The sequence below is a fragment of the Cherax quadricarinatus genome, chromosome 81 (assembly GCF_038502225.1).
Source record: "Cherax quadricarinatus isolate ZL_2023a chromosome 81, ASM3850222v1, whole genome shotgun sequence".
Classification (NCBI taxonomy): Eukaryota; Metazoa; Arthropoda; class Malacostraca; order Decapoda; family Parastacidae; genus Cherax; species Cherax quadricarinatus.
In genome coordinates, this window is record NC_091372.1 from 17,083,533 (window position 1) to 17,102,200 (window position 18,668).

At 48.5% G+C, this 18,668-nt stretch overlaps 1 protein-coding gene across 2 annotated transcripts in view; it reads right to left on the reverse strand.

Annotated features, from left to right (window-relative positions):
• Positions 1-1,740: 1,740 nt before the first annotated feature.
• Positions 1,741-18,668, reverse strand: part of LOC128706306 (uncharacterized) — a 160,609-nt gene continuing 143,681 nt past the window's right edge. Inside the window, exon 11 of one of the 2 annotated variants that reach the window (XM_070102475.1) lies at positions 1,741-4,240. In XM_070102475.1, the coding sequence (XP_069958576.1) occupies positions 3,812-4,240 (429 nt within the window). In that variant the 3' untranslated portion in view covers positions 1,741-3,811. The remainder of the gene's footprint in view (positions 4,241-18,668) is intronic. The other variant, XM_070102477.1, reaches the window with a different exon arrangement.

Consider the following 18,668-nt stretch of genomic DNA (forward strand, 5'->3'; position numbering starts at 1 on the left):
ACCCCCTCCATCTCCTGTTCGTCCATCACCCGCTCAACAGACTCATAGAAAGGATTATGCACACACGCAAAAAGCAGCTGCGATAGCAGGCAACCCTGCCTTAAACCTCTCTCCATTGGTACACTTTCACCCAACCTCCCATTGACCTGTACCCTCACCTCCGCCTCAGCATACAGGGTGTTTACCCACCTCACTACCTGCTCCCGAAACCCCAACCTCTCTAAGCAAACCCCTAAGAAATCTCTGTCCACGCAATCATATGCATTCTCCCAATCTAAACCTAGTATTCCCCCTCCCGTACAACTCTCTAGAAATACCCTAATAAAACCATGTCCATCCCTCATCCTTCTTCCCCGAATCCCCAGTTGCCCCCTCTGTAACACTAAACCCAACACTTTCCTCATTCTGTTGCCTAAAATCTTAGCAAAAATCTTGTAATCCGAGCACATTAACGTAATCGCACGATAATCATTCAAAACTCAGCATTCCTTCTTTTTGGGCATTAAAACTGTGACACCCGTTCTTTGCGATTGTCCCATCCTCCCACTACCTAACATACAATTCAAAACCCCCACCAGACAATGCCGTACACTCCCCCAATAACACCTATAAGAATCGTTTTACCCTGGCACAGCCCAAAAACTGCCTCCTCCAACTCCTCTACACTAATACTACTCTCGAGTCTGTCACTGTCCTGCTCACTTATAACCCTATTAAATCTCTCATCCCCAAAACGTCCCTCACCCACTCCCCCGCCAACCCTCCTCCATTTCTCCCTAAACCAGAAATCAGCATACAAACTAATATGTTCTGTGGTGGATAGGTCTTGACCCTCCTCAAATCCCTCCCCCCTGTTCCTGCCACTATATACACGAATGTGGTTTTCGTCTGCCTTTCCTTAAACTTCCTGAGTACAAATCCCGACGGCCTATCCCCCCTTAAAACATCCTCCAACATCGCCCTAACTCTAATTGCCTCAAACTTTTCATTACGGATTTCTGCCAACCTATTTCGCAAACATTCCATGTCCTCACTCTGCCCCACTCGGTCCTCTGCATAACAGTCATTTTACTGACCTTCAAAATAATTTTGTAGACCATAGCTCCACGTCGCCATCTCCTTACCCCGTACTTTAAAAAAATTCGTGATTCCAACTTTAGCCCTCATTTCCCACCAATCCAGCAAATCCATCTCCCTATTCCTAGTCTCCCAAAAGGATTTCCACCAATCCTTAAATCCTGTAGCATCACCCTCGTCCCTAAGGAGCCTCACATTCAATTTCCAGTATCCCGTATAAACTCGCACTATACCATCTACCCTCAAATCTGCTATAACAGCACGATGATCAGAAAAACCCACATCTATAGTCCTCACCCTCTCCACACCTATTCCCTGCCTAACATAAATTCTATCTAACCATGCCTCATATCCCCTATGGATAAAAGTGTGCTCCACTCCATATCCCCTACTCCTCACCACATCTACCACTCCAACATCCCGCAAAACATCTTTCAGAGCCCCCAAAACACAACCTGCCCCCCTCGGAACCACATCCCCATTCCTAATTACACAATTCCAATCCCAAACAAGCACTGTAATAGCCGGCAAACCTCTCAAATGATACACCAAGACAACGCGTACAAAATCCACCTCCACCCAAGCATTACTAGTTGCTGGCATGTACACACCTACAAAACAAACCCTCCCGGCCCCCCAAAACCCATCCACCCTGACAACCCTCCCACCCCCCCTCCTCCCAACCCAGGATACGCAAAGGACTGGTCTCCTTTACCGCCACAGCCACACCTCCTTTCAACCTCAAAGCATCACTGGTAAACAACCTATAACCTTTAAAAACCAACTCACATCCTAACCTATGGTTATGTTCCTGCAAAAAACAGACATCAATACTAAATCTCCTTTAAAACCACTCTAACCATACCCTCTTGACCTCGGTCTTAAGACTGTTTACACTGAAAGTTACACACCTGAAATTACAAGAATGGCGGCTTACCCCTATGCAGCTGAGTCTTGATCCTCCTTTCATAGGTCTCAGTCCATCTCTAGCAATCCCTCATTCCTGCCCTCCAACCCCTTCCTGTCCCTTCCCACCGATCTTTCCATTGCTACCCCCCCCCTTTCTCCCTGTCTCGCCGTTTCCACCACAGCTGCCCAAACCTTCTTCCCAGGCCGCTGCGCTGGTGTGAGGACCTCATCCATGTCTGATGCCCCCGCTGATCTCTTGCGGGAACTACCCTCTACACACATATCTTCTTCAATCACATCTTCTTGATGGACCTCCACCACCACATTGCTCCCCATCCTGACCTCACTCAAGTCTTCCTTACTCCATTTCTGATCGTCCATCACCTTGACATCACCTAACCTCACATCGTCTTCCACACCATGCTCCGACTCTTCCAAAAAATCCTTCAGCACAGCCTCCAAAATCCCCTCCTGAGCTGAATCTGTAGCATCTAACGGTCTGTCTGACAGCGATATTCCCCCCCTCCCCTGTTTCCTCTGGTAGTGTAACACACGTCTCCAAAGCCACCTCTGCTCTTTCAACCTCCTCACTCCACAGGCCCATCCCCCGACCTTCCACATCACCCATCATAACGTCCAAGGCTTCTAACTGCTTGTCTTCAGAAGCTTTTTCTGGAACCCTAGGGCCCTGTCTCCTGGGGCATTGTGCCGCCATGTGCTCATAAGAGTCACATAAACAGCACGTCTTCCGCTGCCCCGCATAGTGTACAAAAACCTGAGTTCTGTAACCATGCAATGTGATGTACGATGGTATCGGCCTCCTCAGGGTCATTTTCAATGTGAAGGATCCTTCCGGCAGCCTCTCGTAGGGGCCGTTCCTCCACATTCCCATGCTCGCCGAGTGTACAGTCCCATAACCACTGAACACATCCTGTAGGCTGTATGCTGTCACTTCAAAAGGTATATTCCGTACCTTCACCCAAGTAAAATACTTAGAAACAATATGCAAGCATACTTCCACTGCCGAATTGACGCTCATCCTCCTTTCTTGAAATTCATCGACGATGCTGGAGTAGAAGTCGGCCCTCATGAACTTCACGATGACCCTTGACATACCATTTAGCGCCACACCGTACAACTCTTCATTGGGGATGCCATAAACGTCCCTGATAATGCTTGGCAGGAGAACGTTCATCGTGGCGCTGCTTAAAGATCCCCTGATCAGCTAGATGCAGACAGTATTTATGCGCCGACTCATTCGGTCCGCCATCTTGGTGCTAATGCTGTGTTTTCCTCACCAGGTGGCGTGCAAGAGAAACTGTAGAAGCGTCCTCTCTCCCCGCAGGTCGAGAGACAAATGTGTAACAGGTTAGTTTGCCACAGAAGTTATGAAGTGTAACAGGCTAGTGTGTCACAGACATTATGGAGTGTAACAGGCTAGTGTGTCACAGACATTATGGAGTGTAACAGGCTAGTGTGTCACAGACATTATGGAGTGTAACAGGCTAGTGTGTCACAGACATTATGGAGTGTAACAGGCTAGTGTGTCACAGACATTATGAAGTGTAACAGGCTAGTGTGTCACAGACATTATGGAGTGTAACAGGCTAGTGTGTCACAGACATTATGGAGTGTAACAGGCTAGTGTGTCACAGACATTATGGAGTGTAACAGGCTAGTGTGTCACAGACATTATGGAGTGTAATAGGCTAGTGTGTCACAGACATTATGGAGTGTAACAGGCTAGTGTGTCACAGACATTATCGAGTGTAACAGGCTAGTGTGTCATAGACGCACTTTGTTTAATAAAATATAATGGAACTTTCTATTTTCTATGCAAATTATTGAAATTTACGTCAATTTGATCATGGTCTGTTACTTCCATGTGACGTGACAAGTCATAGGTAATGACCTTGAGGCCTAAAAAGCCTCCAGAACCAGCCTGACCTTTGTGAAAAAGTTCAATGCCTGAAAACCAAGTGCTTGGAAAAGGGGCCACAGTCTGTGCATCAAAGAAAGGGACGGTGAGCTGAGCAGCGTCCTTCCTCCTATCAGTAGGACCAAAACGTATGAAGGTGTCCGGTCTGGAGTCCTCTTGTGAAGGGGTTCTGAATGTAGTCGGATCATGAGGATAGAGAGTCACCAGTTCCAGTCTCGAGTTTCTGGACATCGCTGGAGTGTTGTCGTTGCTGATCCAGTAGCTCTTGTAAGGCTGTAGTTTGCCTGTTGTGTAGTTTACCGGGGTAATTCTTATCTGTAGAAAGTACACAAGATTGAATAAGTATTTATGAATTATGTAATTTAAATCACACATATTTACTAAACACTACTTAATAGAGCAAAACAGCTAACATGGAGAAAACTAAACAGAGTACCAGAGACGTACCGACCTAAACTAGAGTACCAGAGACATACCGACGTAAACTAGAGTACCAGAGACATACCGACGTAAACTAGAGTACCAGAGACATACCGACGTAAACTAGAGTACCAGAGACATACCGACGTAAACTAGAGTACCAGAGACATACCGACGTAAACTAGAGTACCAGAGACATACCGACGTAAACTAGAGTACCAGAGACATACCGACGTAAACTAGAGTACCAGAGACATACCGACGTAAACTAAACAGACTACCAACGACGTACCGACCTATCAAATTGTTTTTGTGAGAAAACTGGATATTACAGGTGATAACCAGACTAAAACAAATGGGAAAATGGCAATAGTGAGAAGAACGTATTTCTCAAGATTTTATGCACTAATGTATATGAAAAAATGATGAAAATATTAGAACTAAGGAAATCTTTAATATAAGGAAACCTGATACTGTACAAGAATAGTATACAATACCGATTAATATGAAAACTGAGACACGTGTGTGACATCTGGGAATGTTTACTGTAAAGGTTACGCCATCCAGTGGCTTTATCAATACAGATTCCAGGACATGAAGATGAGGTAAACAGTCTCTCAGCCTTGGTGTGGAGATCACCGTAGTGGTGAAGATTCAGAATCTCCACAACTACGATGATCTTGGCACTAACTCCAAGGCTGAGAGACAGTTTACCTCATTTTTTGTATATAGTTCTACTGTCTACAAATTATGTCCTAGAATTTGTACTGATAAAGCCACTGGATGGCGAAACGTCTACGATAAAGATACCCAGATGTTGCACATGTGTCTAAGTTTTTAAACCTGATATTATCAGAAACCATGCTAGAAAAGCCGAGTGAGGTTTGCAGTCTTTGACCTTCGAGCAAGTACGCCATTTGGGGTATTCTCCCTAGGATTTGACCCCTTCAGGGCATTTCTGGGTGAAGATGAAATTGTGTCGTTAGAAAATCTACCTCCCACTGCAATTGATAACGCGATCAGGTCCCTTCACAATCGAATAATTGAAGCTACTAATGCAACTTGCCAATTAGCTTCCACAAAGATCTATCAGCAATATAAACCAACTAGGGAAATTAGAGACGCTTTAAGAAATTATCAAGCAGAATGTCGAAGGCAACTTCAAACGCGACAACCACCAGTAGCTACATTGCACAGATTGAGGCAAGAATTAATTAACATGATTAGTCATCACAAGCGGGACTTATGGAAATTGCTAGTTCTCCAAGCTAATCAGTATAAACGTGAGCCAGCAAAATTTTGGAGTAAGATCCGACAACTGTTAGGGGCAAAGCACAAGGCTCCTAACTACTTAATTCATACCTTCACTGATGAGGATGATGAAGATGTTGAGATTAAACTTGATGATCCACAGGACCAGGCTAATTTGATGGGTGATGTATGGGAGAAAATTCTCTCCCACAATAACAGTCGTAGATTTAACAATAATCACTATCAGTTGGTAAATGAATGGAGAGATGAGAAGTTAGATGATCTACAACCACTACCGTCCATCGATACTTCAACTCTTGAAGACGCCCACCCGCTTACTAGACCTATTACATTACTCGAGATGAGTCAGGTTATTGGAAGAATGCGAAATAGAGTCCCTGGTCTCTCTGGAATAACAATGAAACAAATAAAGTTCCTACCCAGAAATTGTAAACAGTCTTTGGTTAATATCTTTAATGCCATCTTGGCCTCAGGACATTTTCCAGTTGTTTTTAAGACTGCTAGGATGATCTTTCTTGGTAAACCCAATAAAGACATCCACCAACCAGGAACTATAGACCTATATCCTTACTTGAAGTCACTGGAAAAGTTCTTGAGAATATCATTTCCAACAAACTAAACTACTATACAGAGTTTAATCACCTGTTTACTGAAAAACAATTTGGTTTTAGAACACATAGAGGTACCCATCATGCAATAAATATTATTTTCGATACTGTAGCGAGTCTGAAACATTAGGGCAATCCTGCCTTAATTGCCACCAGAGATGTTCATAAAGCTTTTGATAGCTTATGGCATGATGGCCTTATACACAAACTTATTGATCTACCAGACCATAACTGGACTTTTCTCAGAGTAATATATAATTTCTTAACTCAAAGAAAAATCATTCCCACCTTTCATGGCAGGTCGACAGAGCCTTTTATACCGACAGCTGGTGTCCCACAAGGTTCTTGTCTCAGTCCACTTCTGTTCAACATTTATGTGAATGACCTTCCTCAACCAGAGTTTAATGACACAATTATAACACAGTTTGCAGATGATGTTATTCATGTCGTCTCATCAACTCCGGTAACAGGAAAATACAAGTATGAGAGAGTCATAGAAAAAATGAATATTGAACTTCGTCGAACATCTAATTGGGAAAAGAAATGGAGAATTACGACTAACCCTGACAAAGTCCTTGTTAGCACGATAGGATGTTTTGAATCAACCATCGAAGATAAAGGGGGTATCTCCATCAGAGGTACACCTGTAGCCATTAGGAACCCTAACAAGATCTTGGGATATGAAACAGACAGGCTGCTCCACTCAACATCTCATATAACTAAAAAGATCAACATAGCCAAAGCCGGTCTTAACAGTCTCTTTCGATTCAATCAAGCCCCTCCACATGTCAAAAAACATCTATATAAAATGATAATAAGACCTATACACGAATACCCTTGTGTCCCAATGTCATTAACAACAAAGACCAACATGCTACGGTTGCAACGGGTCCATTATAGAGCTCTTCGCTTTATTACCGATACCAGGAGGAGAGACAGAGTTAAAATGGCAGATTTACACGTACAACAAGATATTACTGCCTTAAATGTACGCCTTGACACCCTAAAAAAGAAACAACTCTATACAATGCAAGAACTATACATGCCAAATAGAGAACATCCTATACAAGTTGTAAATACCACGGATTACACCATCAATACTCCTCCTCACAGGACTCAAAGAATGACTCTCCCACAAAGGGTCCGTCGTTTTATACATAAAGATGATTACCATCGACCCATGATATTGAGCAACCTCCCTGATGAAGAAGATTGGGTAACACCAGAACCCTTCTATGTGTACTGAGAAAATCATCGCCCCCAATTAGGGAAACATCTTACATAACATTCTACTGTTAAAATTATGCTACATTTACTATGGCAGGACACCACCTGTAAGAAGCCATTGTCAAGTAATTCTTTATAAACTGGCCAGGAAATTATTGCCTTCATCGTCGCTTAAATATCCGTTGTGCAACCGCAAAAAAAAAAGGTTGCAACTTGTACATTTACTGTCAATAATTCAGAGTCATATATGTGGTATATCTATGTGACTCTGATGGGTTAGTATTATACCTCTCCAACAATATTTTATTATTCCATATACACCTTTTTAAATTACACCAAAGTGGTTGTGTCGCTTACTTTTATATCCTACCTCTCTCCCCCCTCCCACCCTTTTATATCCTACCTCTCTCACCCCTCCCACCCTTTTATATCCTACCTCTCTCCCCCCTCCCACCCTTTTATATCCTACCTCTCTCCCCCCTCCCACCCTTTTATATCCTACCTCTCTCCCCCCTCCCACCCTTTTATATCCTACCTCTCTCCCCCCTCCCACCCTTTTATATCCTACCTCTCTCCCCCCTCCCACCCTTTTATATCCTACCTCTCTCCTCCCTCCCACCCTTTTATATCCTACCTCTCTCCCCCCTCCCACCCTTTTATATCCTACCTCTCTCCCCCCTCCCACCCTTTTATATCCTACCTCTCTCCCCCCTCCCACCCTTTTATATCCTACCTCTCTCACCCCTCCCACCTTTTATATCCTACCTCTCTCACCCCTCCCACCCTTTTATATCCTACCTCTCTCCCCCCTCCCACCCTTTTATATCCTACCTCTCTCCCCCCTCCCACCCTTTTATATCCTACCTCTCTCCCCCCTCCCACCCTTTTATATCCTACCTCTCTCCCCCCTCCCACCCTTTTATATCCTACCTCTCTCCCCCTCCCTCCCTTTTATATCCTACCTCTCTCCCCCTCCCACCCTTTTATATCCTACCTCTCTCCCCCCTCCCACCCTTTTATATCCTACCTCTCTCCCCCCTCCCACCCTTTTATATCCTACCTCTCTCCCCCTCCCACCCTTTTATATCCTACCTCTCTCCCCCCTCCCACCCTTTTATATCCTACCTCTCTCCCCCCTCCCACCCTTTTATATCCTACCTCTCTCCCCCATCCCACCCTTTTATATCCTACCTCTCTCCCCCCTCCCACCCTTTTATATCCTACCTCACTCCCCCCTCCCACCCGTTTATATCCTACCTCTCTCCCCCTCCCACACTTTATATCCAAGCTCACTCCCCCCTCCCACCCTTTTATATCCTACCTCTCTCCCCCCTCCCACCCTTTTATATCCTACCTCTCTCCCCCTCGAACCCTTTTATATCCTACCTCACTCACCCCCTTCCACCCTTTTATATCCTACCTCACTCCCCCTCCCACCCTTTTATATCCTACCTCACTCCCCCTCCCACCCTTTTTTATCGTACCTCACTCACCCCCTTCCACCCTTTTATATCCTACCTCTCTCCCCCTCCCACCCTTTTATATCATACCTCACTCGGCCTCCCACCCTTTTATATCCTACCTTACTCCCCCTCCCACCAATTTATATCCTACCTCCTCCCCCCTCCCACCCTCCCCCCACTCTCCCCCCCTCCCACCCTTTTATATCCTACCTCACTACCCCTCCCACCCTTTCATATTCTACCTCACTCCCCCCTTCCACCCTTTTATATCCTACCTCACTACCCCTCCCACCCGTTCATATTCTACCTCACTCCCCCTCCCACCCTTTTATATCCTACCTCACTCCCCCCTCCCACCCTTTTATATTCTACCTCACTCCCCCTCCCACACTTTTATATAGCACCTCACTCCCCCCTCGCACCCTTTTTTATCCCACCTCACTTCGCCCTCCCACCCTTTTATATCCTACCTCACTCCCCGCACTTACCCATTTATATCCTACCTCATTCCCCCCTCCCACCCTTTTATATCCTACATCACTCCGCCCTCCCACCCTTTTATATCCTATCTCACTCCCCCATCCATCCCTTTTATATCCTACATCACTCCCACTCCCACCCTTTTATATGCTACCTCACTCCCCCTCCCACACTTTCATATCCTACCTCACTCCCCCTCCAACCCTTTTATATCCTACCTCACTCCCCCTCCCGCCCTTTTATATCCTACCTCACTCCCCCTCCCACCCTTTTATATCCTACCTCACTCCCCCTACCACCCTTTTATATCCTACCTCACTCGCCCTCCCACCCTTTTATATCTTACCTAACTCCCCCCTCCCACCCTTTTATATCCTACCTCACTCCCCCTCTCACCCTTTTATATCCTACCTCTCCACCCTCCCAACCTTTTATATCTACCTCACTCCCCCTCCCCCTTTTATAACCTACCTCACTCCCCTCCCACCCTTTTATATCCTACCTCACTCCCCCAACCCACCCTTATATATCCTACCTCACTCCCTCCCCACCCTTTTATATCCTACCTCACTCCTCCTCCCACCCTTTTATATCCTACCTACCTCCCCCTCCCACCCTTTTATATCCTACCTCACTCCCCCTCCCCACCCTTTAATATCCTACCTCACTCCCCCCTCCCACCCTTTTATATCCAACCCTCACTCACCCCTCCCACCCTTTTATATCCTACCTCACTCCCCCCTCCCACCCTTTTATATCCTACATCACTCCCACCTCCCACCCTTTTATATCCTACCTCACTCCCCCTCCCACCCGTTTATATCCTACCTCACTCCCCCCACCCCCCCGTTTATATCCTACCTCACTCCCCCTCCCACCCTTTTATATCCTACCTCACTCCCCCCTCCCACCCTTTTATATCTTACCTCACTCACCCTCCAACACTTTTATATCCTACCTCACTCCCTCTCCCCACCCTTTTATATCCTACCTCACTCCCCCTCCCACACTTTTATATCCTACCTCACTCCCCCTCCCACCCTTTTATATCCTACCTCACTCCCTCTCCCCACCCTTTTATATCCTACCTCACTCCCCCTCCCACACTTTTATATCCTACCTCACTCGCCCTCCCACCCTTTTATAACCTACCTCACTCCCCACTCTTACCCTTTTATATCCTACCTCACTCCCCCCTCCCACCCTTTTATATCCTACCTCACTCCCACTCCCACCCTTTTATATCCTACCTCACTCCCCCTCCTACCCTTTTATATCCTACCTCACTCCCCCTCCCACCCTTTTATATCCTACATCACTCCCCCTCCGATCCTTTTATATCCTACCTCACTCCCCCCTCCCACCCTTTTATATCCTACCTCACTCCCCCCTCCCACCCTTTTATATCCTACCTCACTCCCCCCTCCCACCCTTTTATATCCTACCTCACTCCCCCTCCCACCCTTTTATATCCTACCTCACTCCACCCTTCCACCCTTTTATATCCTACCTCACTCCCCCCTCCCACCCTTTTATATCCTACCTCACTCCCCCCTCCCACCCTTTTATATCCTACCTCACTCCCCCTCACACACTTTTATATTCTAACTCACTCCCCCTCCCACCCTTTTATATCCTACATCACTCCCCCTCCGATCCTTTTATATCCTACCTCACTCACCCCCTCCCACCCTTTTATATCCTACCTCACTCACCCCTCCCACTTTTTTATATCACACCTCACTCTGCCCTCCCACACTTTTACATCCTACCTCACCCGCCCTCCCGCCATTTTATATCCTACCTCATTCCCTCCTCCCACCCTTTTATATCCTACCTCACTCACCCCTCCCACTTTTTTATATCACACCTCACACTGAACTCCCACACTTTTACATCCTACCTCACCCGCCCTCCCGCACTTTTATATCCTACGTCATTCCGTCCTCCCACCCTTTTATATCCTACATCACTCCGCCCTCCCACCCTTTTCTATCCTATCTCACTCCCCCGCCCACACTTTTATGTCCTACCTCACTCCCCCTCCCACCCTTTTATATCCTACCTTAATCACATCCTCCCACCCTTTTTTATCCCACCTCACTCCCCCTCCCCACCCTTTTATATCCTACCTCACTCCCCCTCCCACCCTTTTATATCCTACCTCACTCCCCCTCCCACCCTTTTATATCCTACCTCACTCCCCCACCCCCCCTTTTATATCCTACTGCCCCCTCCCCTCCTACCTCACTCCCCCCTCCCACCCTTTAATATCCTACCTCACTCCCCCTCCCACCCTTTTATATCCTACCTCACTCCCCCTCCCACCCTTTTATATCCTACCTCACTCCCCCTCCCACCCTTTTATATCCTACCTCACTCCCCCACCCACCCATTTATATACTACCTCACTCCCCCATCCCACCCTTTTATATCCTAGCTCACTCCCCCCTCCCACCCTTTTATATCCCCTCACTCCCCCTCCGACCCTTTTATATCGTACCTCACTTCCTCCTCCCACCCTTTTATATCCTACCTCACTCCCCCTCCCACCCTTTTATATCCTACCTCACTCCCCCTCCCACCCTTTTATATCCTACCTCACTCCCCCTCCCACCCTTTTATATCCTACCTCACTCCCCCTCCCACCCGTTTATATCCTACCTCACTCCCCCCTCCCACCCTTTTATATCCTACCTCACTCGCCCTCCCACCCTTTTATATCCTACCTCACTCCCCCCTCCCACCCTTTTATATCCTGCCTCACTACCCCCTCCCACCCTTTTACATCCTACCTCACTCGGCACTCCCACCCTTTTATATCCTACCTCACTCCATCTCCCACGCTTTTATATCCTACCTCACTCCCCTTCGCACCCTTTTATATCCAGCTTACTTCCCCCTCCCACCCTTTTATATCCTCTCACTCCCGCCTCCCACCCTTTTATATCCTACCTCACTCGCCCTCCCACCCTTTTATATCCTATCTCACTCCACCCTCCCAACATTTTATATCCTACCTCACTCCCCCCTACCACCCTCTTATATCCTACCTCACTCCCCCTCCCAACCTTTTATATCCTACCTCACTCCCCCCTCCCACCCTTTTATATCCAACCTCACTCCCACTCCCACCCTTTTATATCCTACCTCACTCCCCCCTCCCACCCTTTTATATCCTACCTCACTCCCCCTCCCACCCTTTTATATCCTACCTCACTCCCCCTCCCACCCTTTTATATCCTACCTCACTCCCCACTCCCACCCTTTTATATGCTACCTCACTCTCCCTCCCACACTTTCATATCCTACCTCACTCCCCCTCCCACCCTTTTATATCCTACCTCACTCCCACCTCCCACCCTTTTATATCCTACCTCACTCCCCCTCCCACACTTTTATATCCTACATAACTCCCCCTCCCACCCTTTTATATCCTACCTCACTCCCCACTCCCACCCTTTTATATCCTACCTCACTCCCCCCTCCCACCCTTTTATATCCTACCTCACTCCCACTCCCACCCTTTTATATAATACCTCACTCCCCCCTCCCTCCCTTTTATATCCTACCTCACTCCCCACACCCACCCTTTTATATCCTACCTCACTCCCCCCTCCCACCCTTGTATATCCTCCCTCACTCCCCCCTCCCACCCTTTTATATCCTACCTCCTCATATCCTACCTCCCCCCTCCCACCCTTTTTTATCCTACCTCACTCCCCCCTCCCACCCTTTTATATCCTACATCACTCCGACCTCCCACCCTTTTATATCCTACCTCACTCCCCCTCCCCACCCTTTAATATCCTACCTCACTCCCCCTCCCACACTTTTATATCCTACCTCACTCCCCCCTCCCTCTCTTTTATATCCTACCTCACTACCCCCTCCCACCCTTTTATATCCTACCTCACTCCCCCTCCCACCCTTTTATATCCTACCTCACTCCCCCCTCCCACCCTTTTATATCCTACCTCACTACCCCCTCCCACCCTTTTATATCCTACCTCACTCCCCCTCCCACCCTTTTATATCCTACCTCACTCCCCCTCCCACACTTTTATATCCTACCTCACTCCCCATCCCACCCTTTTATATCCTACCTCACTCCCCCTCCCACCCTTTTATATCCTACCTCACTCCCCCCTCCCACCCTTTTATATCCTACCTCACTCCCACTCCCACCCTTTTATATCCTACCTCACTCCCCCTCCCACCCTTTTATATCCTACCTCACTCCCCCTCCCACCCTTTTATATCCAACCTCACTCCCACTCCCAACCGTTTATATCCTACCTCACTCCCCCCTCCTTTTATATCCTACCTCACTCCCCCCCCTCCCTTTTATATCCTACCTCACTCCTCCTCCCACCCTTTTATGTCCTACCCCACTCCCCCCTCCCACCCATTTATATCCTACCTCACTCCCCCCTCCCACCCTTTTATATCCTTCCTCACTCCCCCCTCCCACCCTTTTATATCCTATCTCACTCCCCCCTCCCACCCTTTTATATCCTACCTCACTCCCCCTCCCACCCTTTTATAACCTACCTCACTTCCCTCCCACCCTTTTATATCCTACCTCACTCCCCCATCCCACCCTTTTATATCCTAGCTCACTCCCCCCTCCCACCCTTTTATTATCTACCTCACTCCCCTCCCACCCTTTTATATCCTACCTCACTCCCCACTCCCACCCTTTTATATCCTACCTCACTCCCCCTCCCACCCTTTTATATCCTACCTCACTCCCCCTCCCACCCTTTTATATCCTACCTCACTCCCCCCTCCCACCCTTTTATATCCTACCTCACTCCCCCTCCCACCCTTTTATATCCTACCTCACTCCCCCCTCCCACCCTTTTATATCCTACCTCACTCCCCCTCCCACCCTTTTATATCCTACCTCACTCCCCCCTCCCACCCTTTTATATCCTCCCTCACTCTCCCTCCCACCCTTTTATATTCTACCTCACTCCCCCTCCCACCCTTTTATATCCTACCTCACTCCACCCCTCCCACCCTTTTTTTATATCCCACCCCTACCTCACTCCCCCTCCCACCCTTTTATATCCTACCTCACTCCCCCTCCCACCCTTTTATATCCTACCTCATTCCCTCCTCCCACCCTTTTATATCCTACCTCACTCCCCAATCCCACCCTTTTATATCCTACATCACTCTGCCCTCCCACCCTTTTATATCCTATCTCACTCCCCTATCCCACCCTTTTATATCCTACCTCACTCCCCCTCCCACCCTTTTATATCCTACCTCATTAGACCTCCCACCCTTTTATATCCTACCTCACTCCTCCCTCCCACCATTTTATATCCTACCTCACTCCACCTCCCACCCTTTGATATCCTACCTCACTCCTCCCTCCCACCCTTTTATATCCTACCTCACTCCCACTCCCACACTTTTATATCCTACCTCACTCCCCCTCCCACCCTTTTATATCCTACCTCACTACCCCCTCCCACCCTTTTATATCCTACCTCACTCCCCCTCCCACCCTTTAATATCCTACCTCACTCCCCCTCCCACCCTTTTATAACCAACCTCACTCCCCCTCCCACCCTTTTATATCCTACCTACTCCCCCTCCCACCCTTTTATATCCTACCTCACTCCCCCTCCCACCCTTTTATATCCTACCTCACTCCCCCCTCCCACCCTTTTATATCCTACCTCACTCCCCCCACCCACCCTTTTCTATCCTATCTCACTCCCCCATCCATCCCTTTTATATCCTACATCACTCCCACTCCCACCCTTTAATATCCTACCTCACTCCCCCTCCCACCCTTTTATATCCTACCTCACTCCCCCCTCCCACCCTTTTATATCCTACCTCTCTCCCCCCGCCCCCCCGTTTATATCCTACCTCACTCCCCCTCCCACCCTTTTATATCCTACCTCACTCCCCCCTCCCACCCTTTTATATCCTACCTCACTCCCCCCTCCCACCCTTTTATATCCTACCTCACTCTCCCTCCCACCCTTTTATATCCTACCTCACTCCCCCTCCCACCCTTTTATATCCTACCTCACTCCCCCTCCCAACCTTTTATATCCTACCTCACTCCCCCTCCCACCCTTTTATATCCTACCTCACTCCCCCTCCCCCCCTCCCACCCTTTTATATCCTACCTCACTCCCCCTCCCACCCTTTTATATCCTACCTCCCTGCCCCTAACCTTTCATATCCTACCTCACTCCCCCTCCCACCCTTTTATATCCTACCTCACTCCCCCCTCCCACCCTTTTATATTCTACCTCACTCCCCTTCCCACCCTTTTATATCCTACCTCACTCCCCCTCCCACCCTTTTATATCCTACCTCACTCCCGCTCCCACTGTTTTATATCCTACCTCACTCCCCCTCCCACCCTTTTATATCCAACCTCACTTCCCCTCCCAAACTTTTATATCCTACCTCACTCCCCCTCCCACCCTTTTATATCCTACCACACTCCCCCCTCCCACTCTTTTATATACTACATCACTCCCCCTACCACCCTTTTATATCCTACCTCACTCCCCCTACCACCCTTTTATATCCTACCTCACTCGCCCTCCCACCCTTTTATATCCTACCTCACTCCCCCTCCCACCCTTTTATATCCTACTTCACTCCCCCCTCCAACCGTTTTACATCCTACCTCATTCCCCACTCCCACCCATTTATATTCTACCTCACTCCCCCTCCCACACTTTTATATCGTACCTCACTCCCCGCTCCCACCCATTTATATTCTACCTCACTCCCCCCTCCCACCCTTTTATATCCTTCCTCACTCCCCCTCCCACCCTTTTATGTCCAACCTCACTCCCCCTCCCACCCTTTCATATTCTACCTCACTCCCACTCCCACCCTTTTATATCCTACCTCACTACCCCCTCCCACCCTTTTATATCCTACCTCACTCCCCCCTCCCACCCTTTTATATCGTACCTCACTCCCCGCTCCCACCCATTTATATCCTACCTCACTCCCCCTCCCACCCTTTTATATCATACCTCACTCCCCCCTCCCACCCTTTTATATCCTACCTCACTCCCCCTCCCACCCTTTTATATCCTACCTCACTCCCCCTCCCACCCTTTTATATCCTACCTCACTCCCCCTCCCACCCTTTTATATTCTACCTCACTCCCCCTCCCACCCTTTTATATCCTACCTCACTCCCCCTCCCACCCTTTTATATCCTACCTCACTCCCCCCTCCCGCCCTTTTATATCCTACCTCACTACCCCCTCCCACCCGTTTATATCCTACCTCACTCCCCCTCCCACCCTTTTATATCCTACCTCACTCCCCCCTCCTACCCTTTTACATCCTACCTCACTCCCCCTCCCACCGTTTCATATCCTACCTCACTCCCCCAGCCCCCCCTTTTATATCCAACCTCACTCCCCCTCCCACCCTTTTATATCCTACCTCACTCCCCCTCCCACCCTTTTATATCCAACCTCACTCCCACCCCCTCCCACCCTTTTATATCCTACCTGACTCATCCCTCCCACCCTTTTATATCCTACCTCACTCCCCCCTCCCACCCTTTTATATCCTACCTCACTCCCCCTCCCACCCTTTTATATCCTACCTCACTCCCCCCTCATACCCTTTTTTATCCCACCTCACTCCCCCTCCCCACCCTTTTATATCCTACCTCACTCCCCCTCCCACCCTTTTATATCCTTCATCACTCCGCCATCCCACCCTTTTATATCCTATCTCACTCCCACTCCCACCCTTTTATATGCTACCTCACTCCCCCTCCCACAATTTCATATCCTACCTCACTCCCCCTCCCACCCTTTTATATCCTACCTCACTCCCCCTCCCCTTTTATATCCTACTCTCCCTCTCCCACCCTTTTATATCCTACCTCACTCCCCCTCTCACCCTTTTATATCCTACCTCACTCCCCCCTCTCACCCTTTTATATCCTACCTCACTCCCCCCTCTCACCCTTTTATATCCTACCTCACTCCCCCCTCCCACCCTTTTATATCCTACCTCACTCCCGCCTCCCACCCTTTTATATCCTACCTCACTCCGCCCTCCCACCCTTTTATATCCTACCTCACTCCCCCTCCCACCCTTTTATATCCTACCTCACTCCCCCTCACACACTTTTATATCCTACCTCACTCGCTCTCCCACCCTTTTATATCCTGCCTCACTCCCCACTCTTACCCTTTTATATCCTACCTCACTCCCCCCTCCCACCCTTTTATATCCTACCTCACTCACCCCCTCCCACCCTTTTATATCCTTCCTCACTCACCCCTCCCACCCTTTTATATCCTACCTCACTCCCCCCTCCCACCCTTTTATATCCTACCTCACTCATCCTCCCAACCTTTTATATCGTACCTCACTCCCCCCGACCACCCTCTTATATCCTACCTCACTCCCCCTCCCACCATTTTATATCCTACCTCACTCCCCCTCCCACCCTTTTATATCCTACCTCACTCCCCCTCGCACCCTTTATATCCTACCTCACTCCCCCTCCCACCTTTTATATCCTACCTCACTCCCCCCTCCCACCCTTTTATATCCTACCTCACTCCCCCTCCCACCCTTTTATATCCAACCTCACACCCACCCCCCCCTCCCACCCTTTTATATCCAACGTCACTCCACCCTCCCACCCTTTTATATCCTATCTCAATCCCCCCTCCCACTTTTTTATATCCTACCTCACTCCCCTTCCCACCCTTTTATATCCTACCTCACTCCCCCTCCCACCCTTTTATATCCTACCTCACTCCCCCTCCCACCCTTTTATATCCTACCTCACAACCCCCTTCCACAATTTTATATCCTACCTCACTCCCCCTCCCACCCTTTTATATCCTACCTCACTCCCCCTCCCACCCTTTTCATCCTACCTCACTCCCCCCTCCCACCCTTCAATATCATACCTCACTCCCCCCTCCCACCCTTTTATATCCTACCTCACTCCCCCTCCCACCGTTTTATATCCTACCTCACTCCCCCCTCCCACCCTTTTATATCCTACCTCACTCCCCCTCCCACCCTTTTATATCCTACCTCACTCCCCCTCCCACCCTTTTATATCCTACCTCACTCCCCTCCCACCCTTTTATATCCTACATCACTCCCCCTCCCACCCTTTTATATCCTACCTCACTCCCCCCTCTCACCCTTTTATATCCTACCTCACTCCCCCCCCCACCCTTTTATATCCTACCTCACTCCCCCTCCCACCCTTTTATATCCTACCTCACT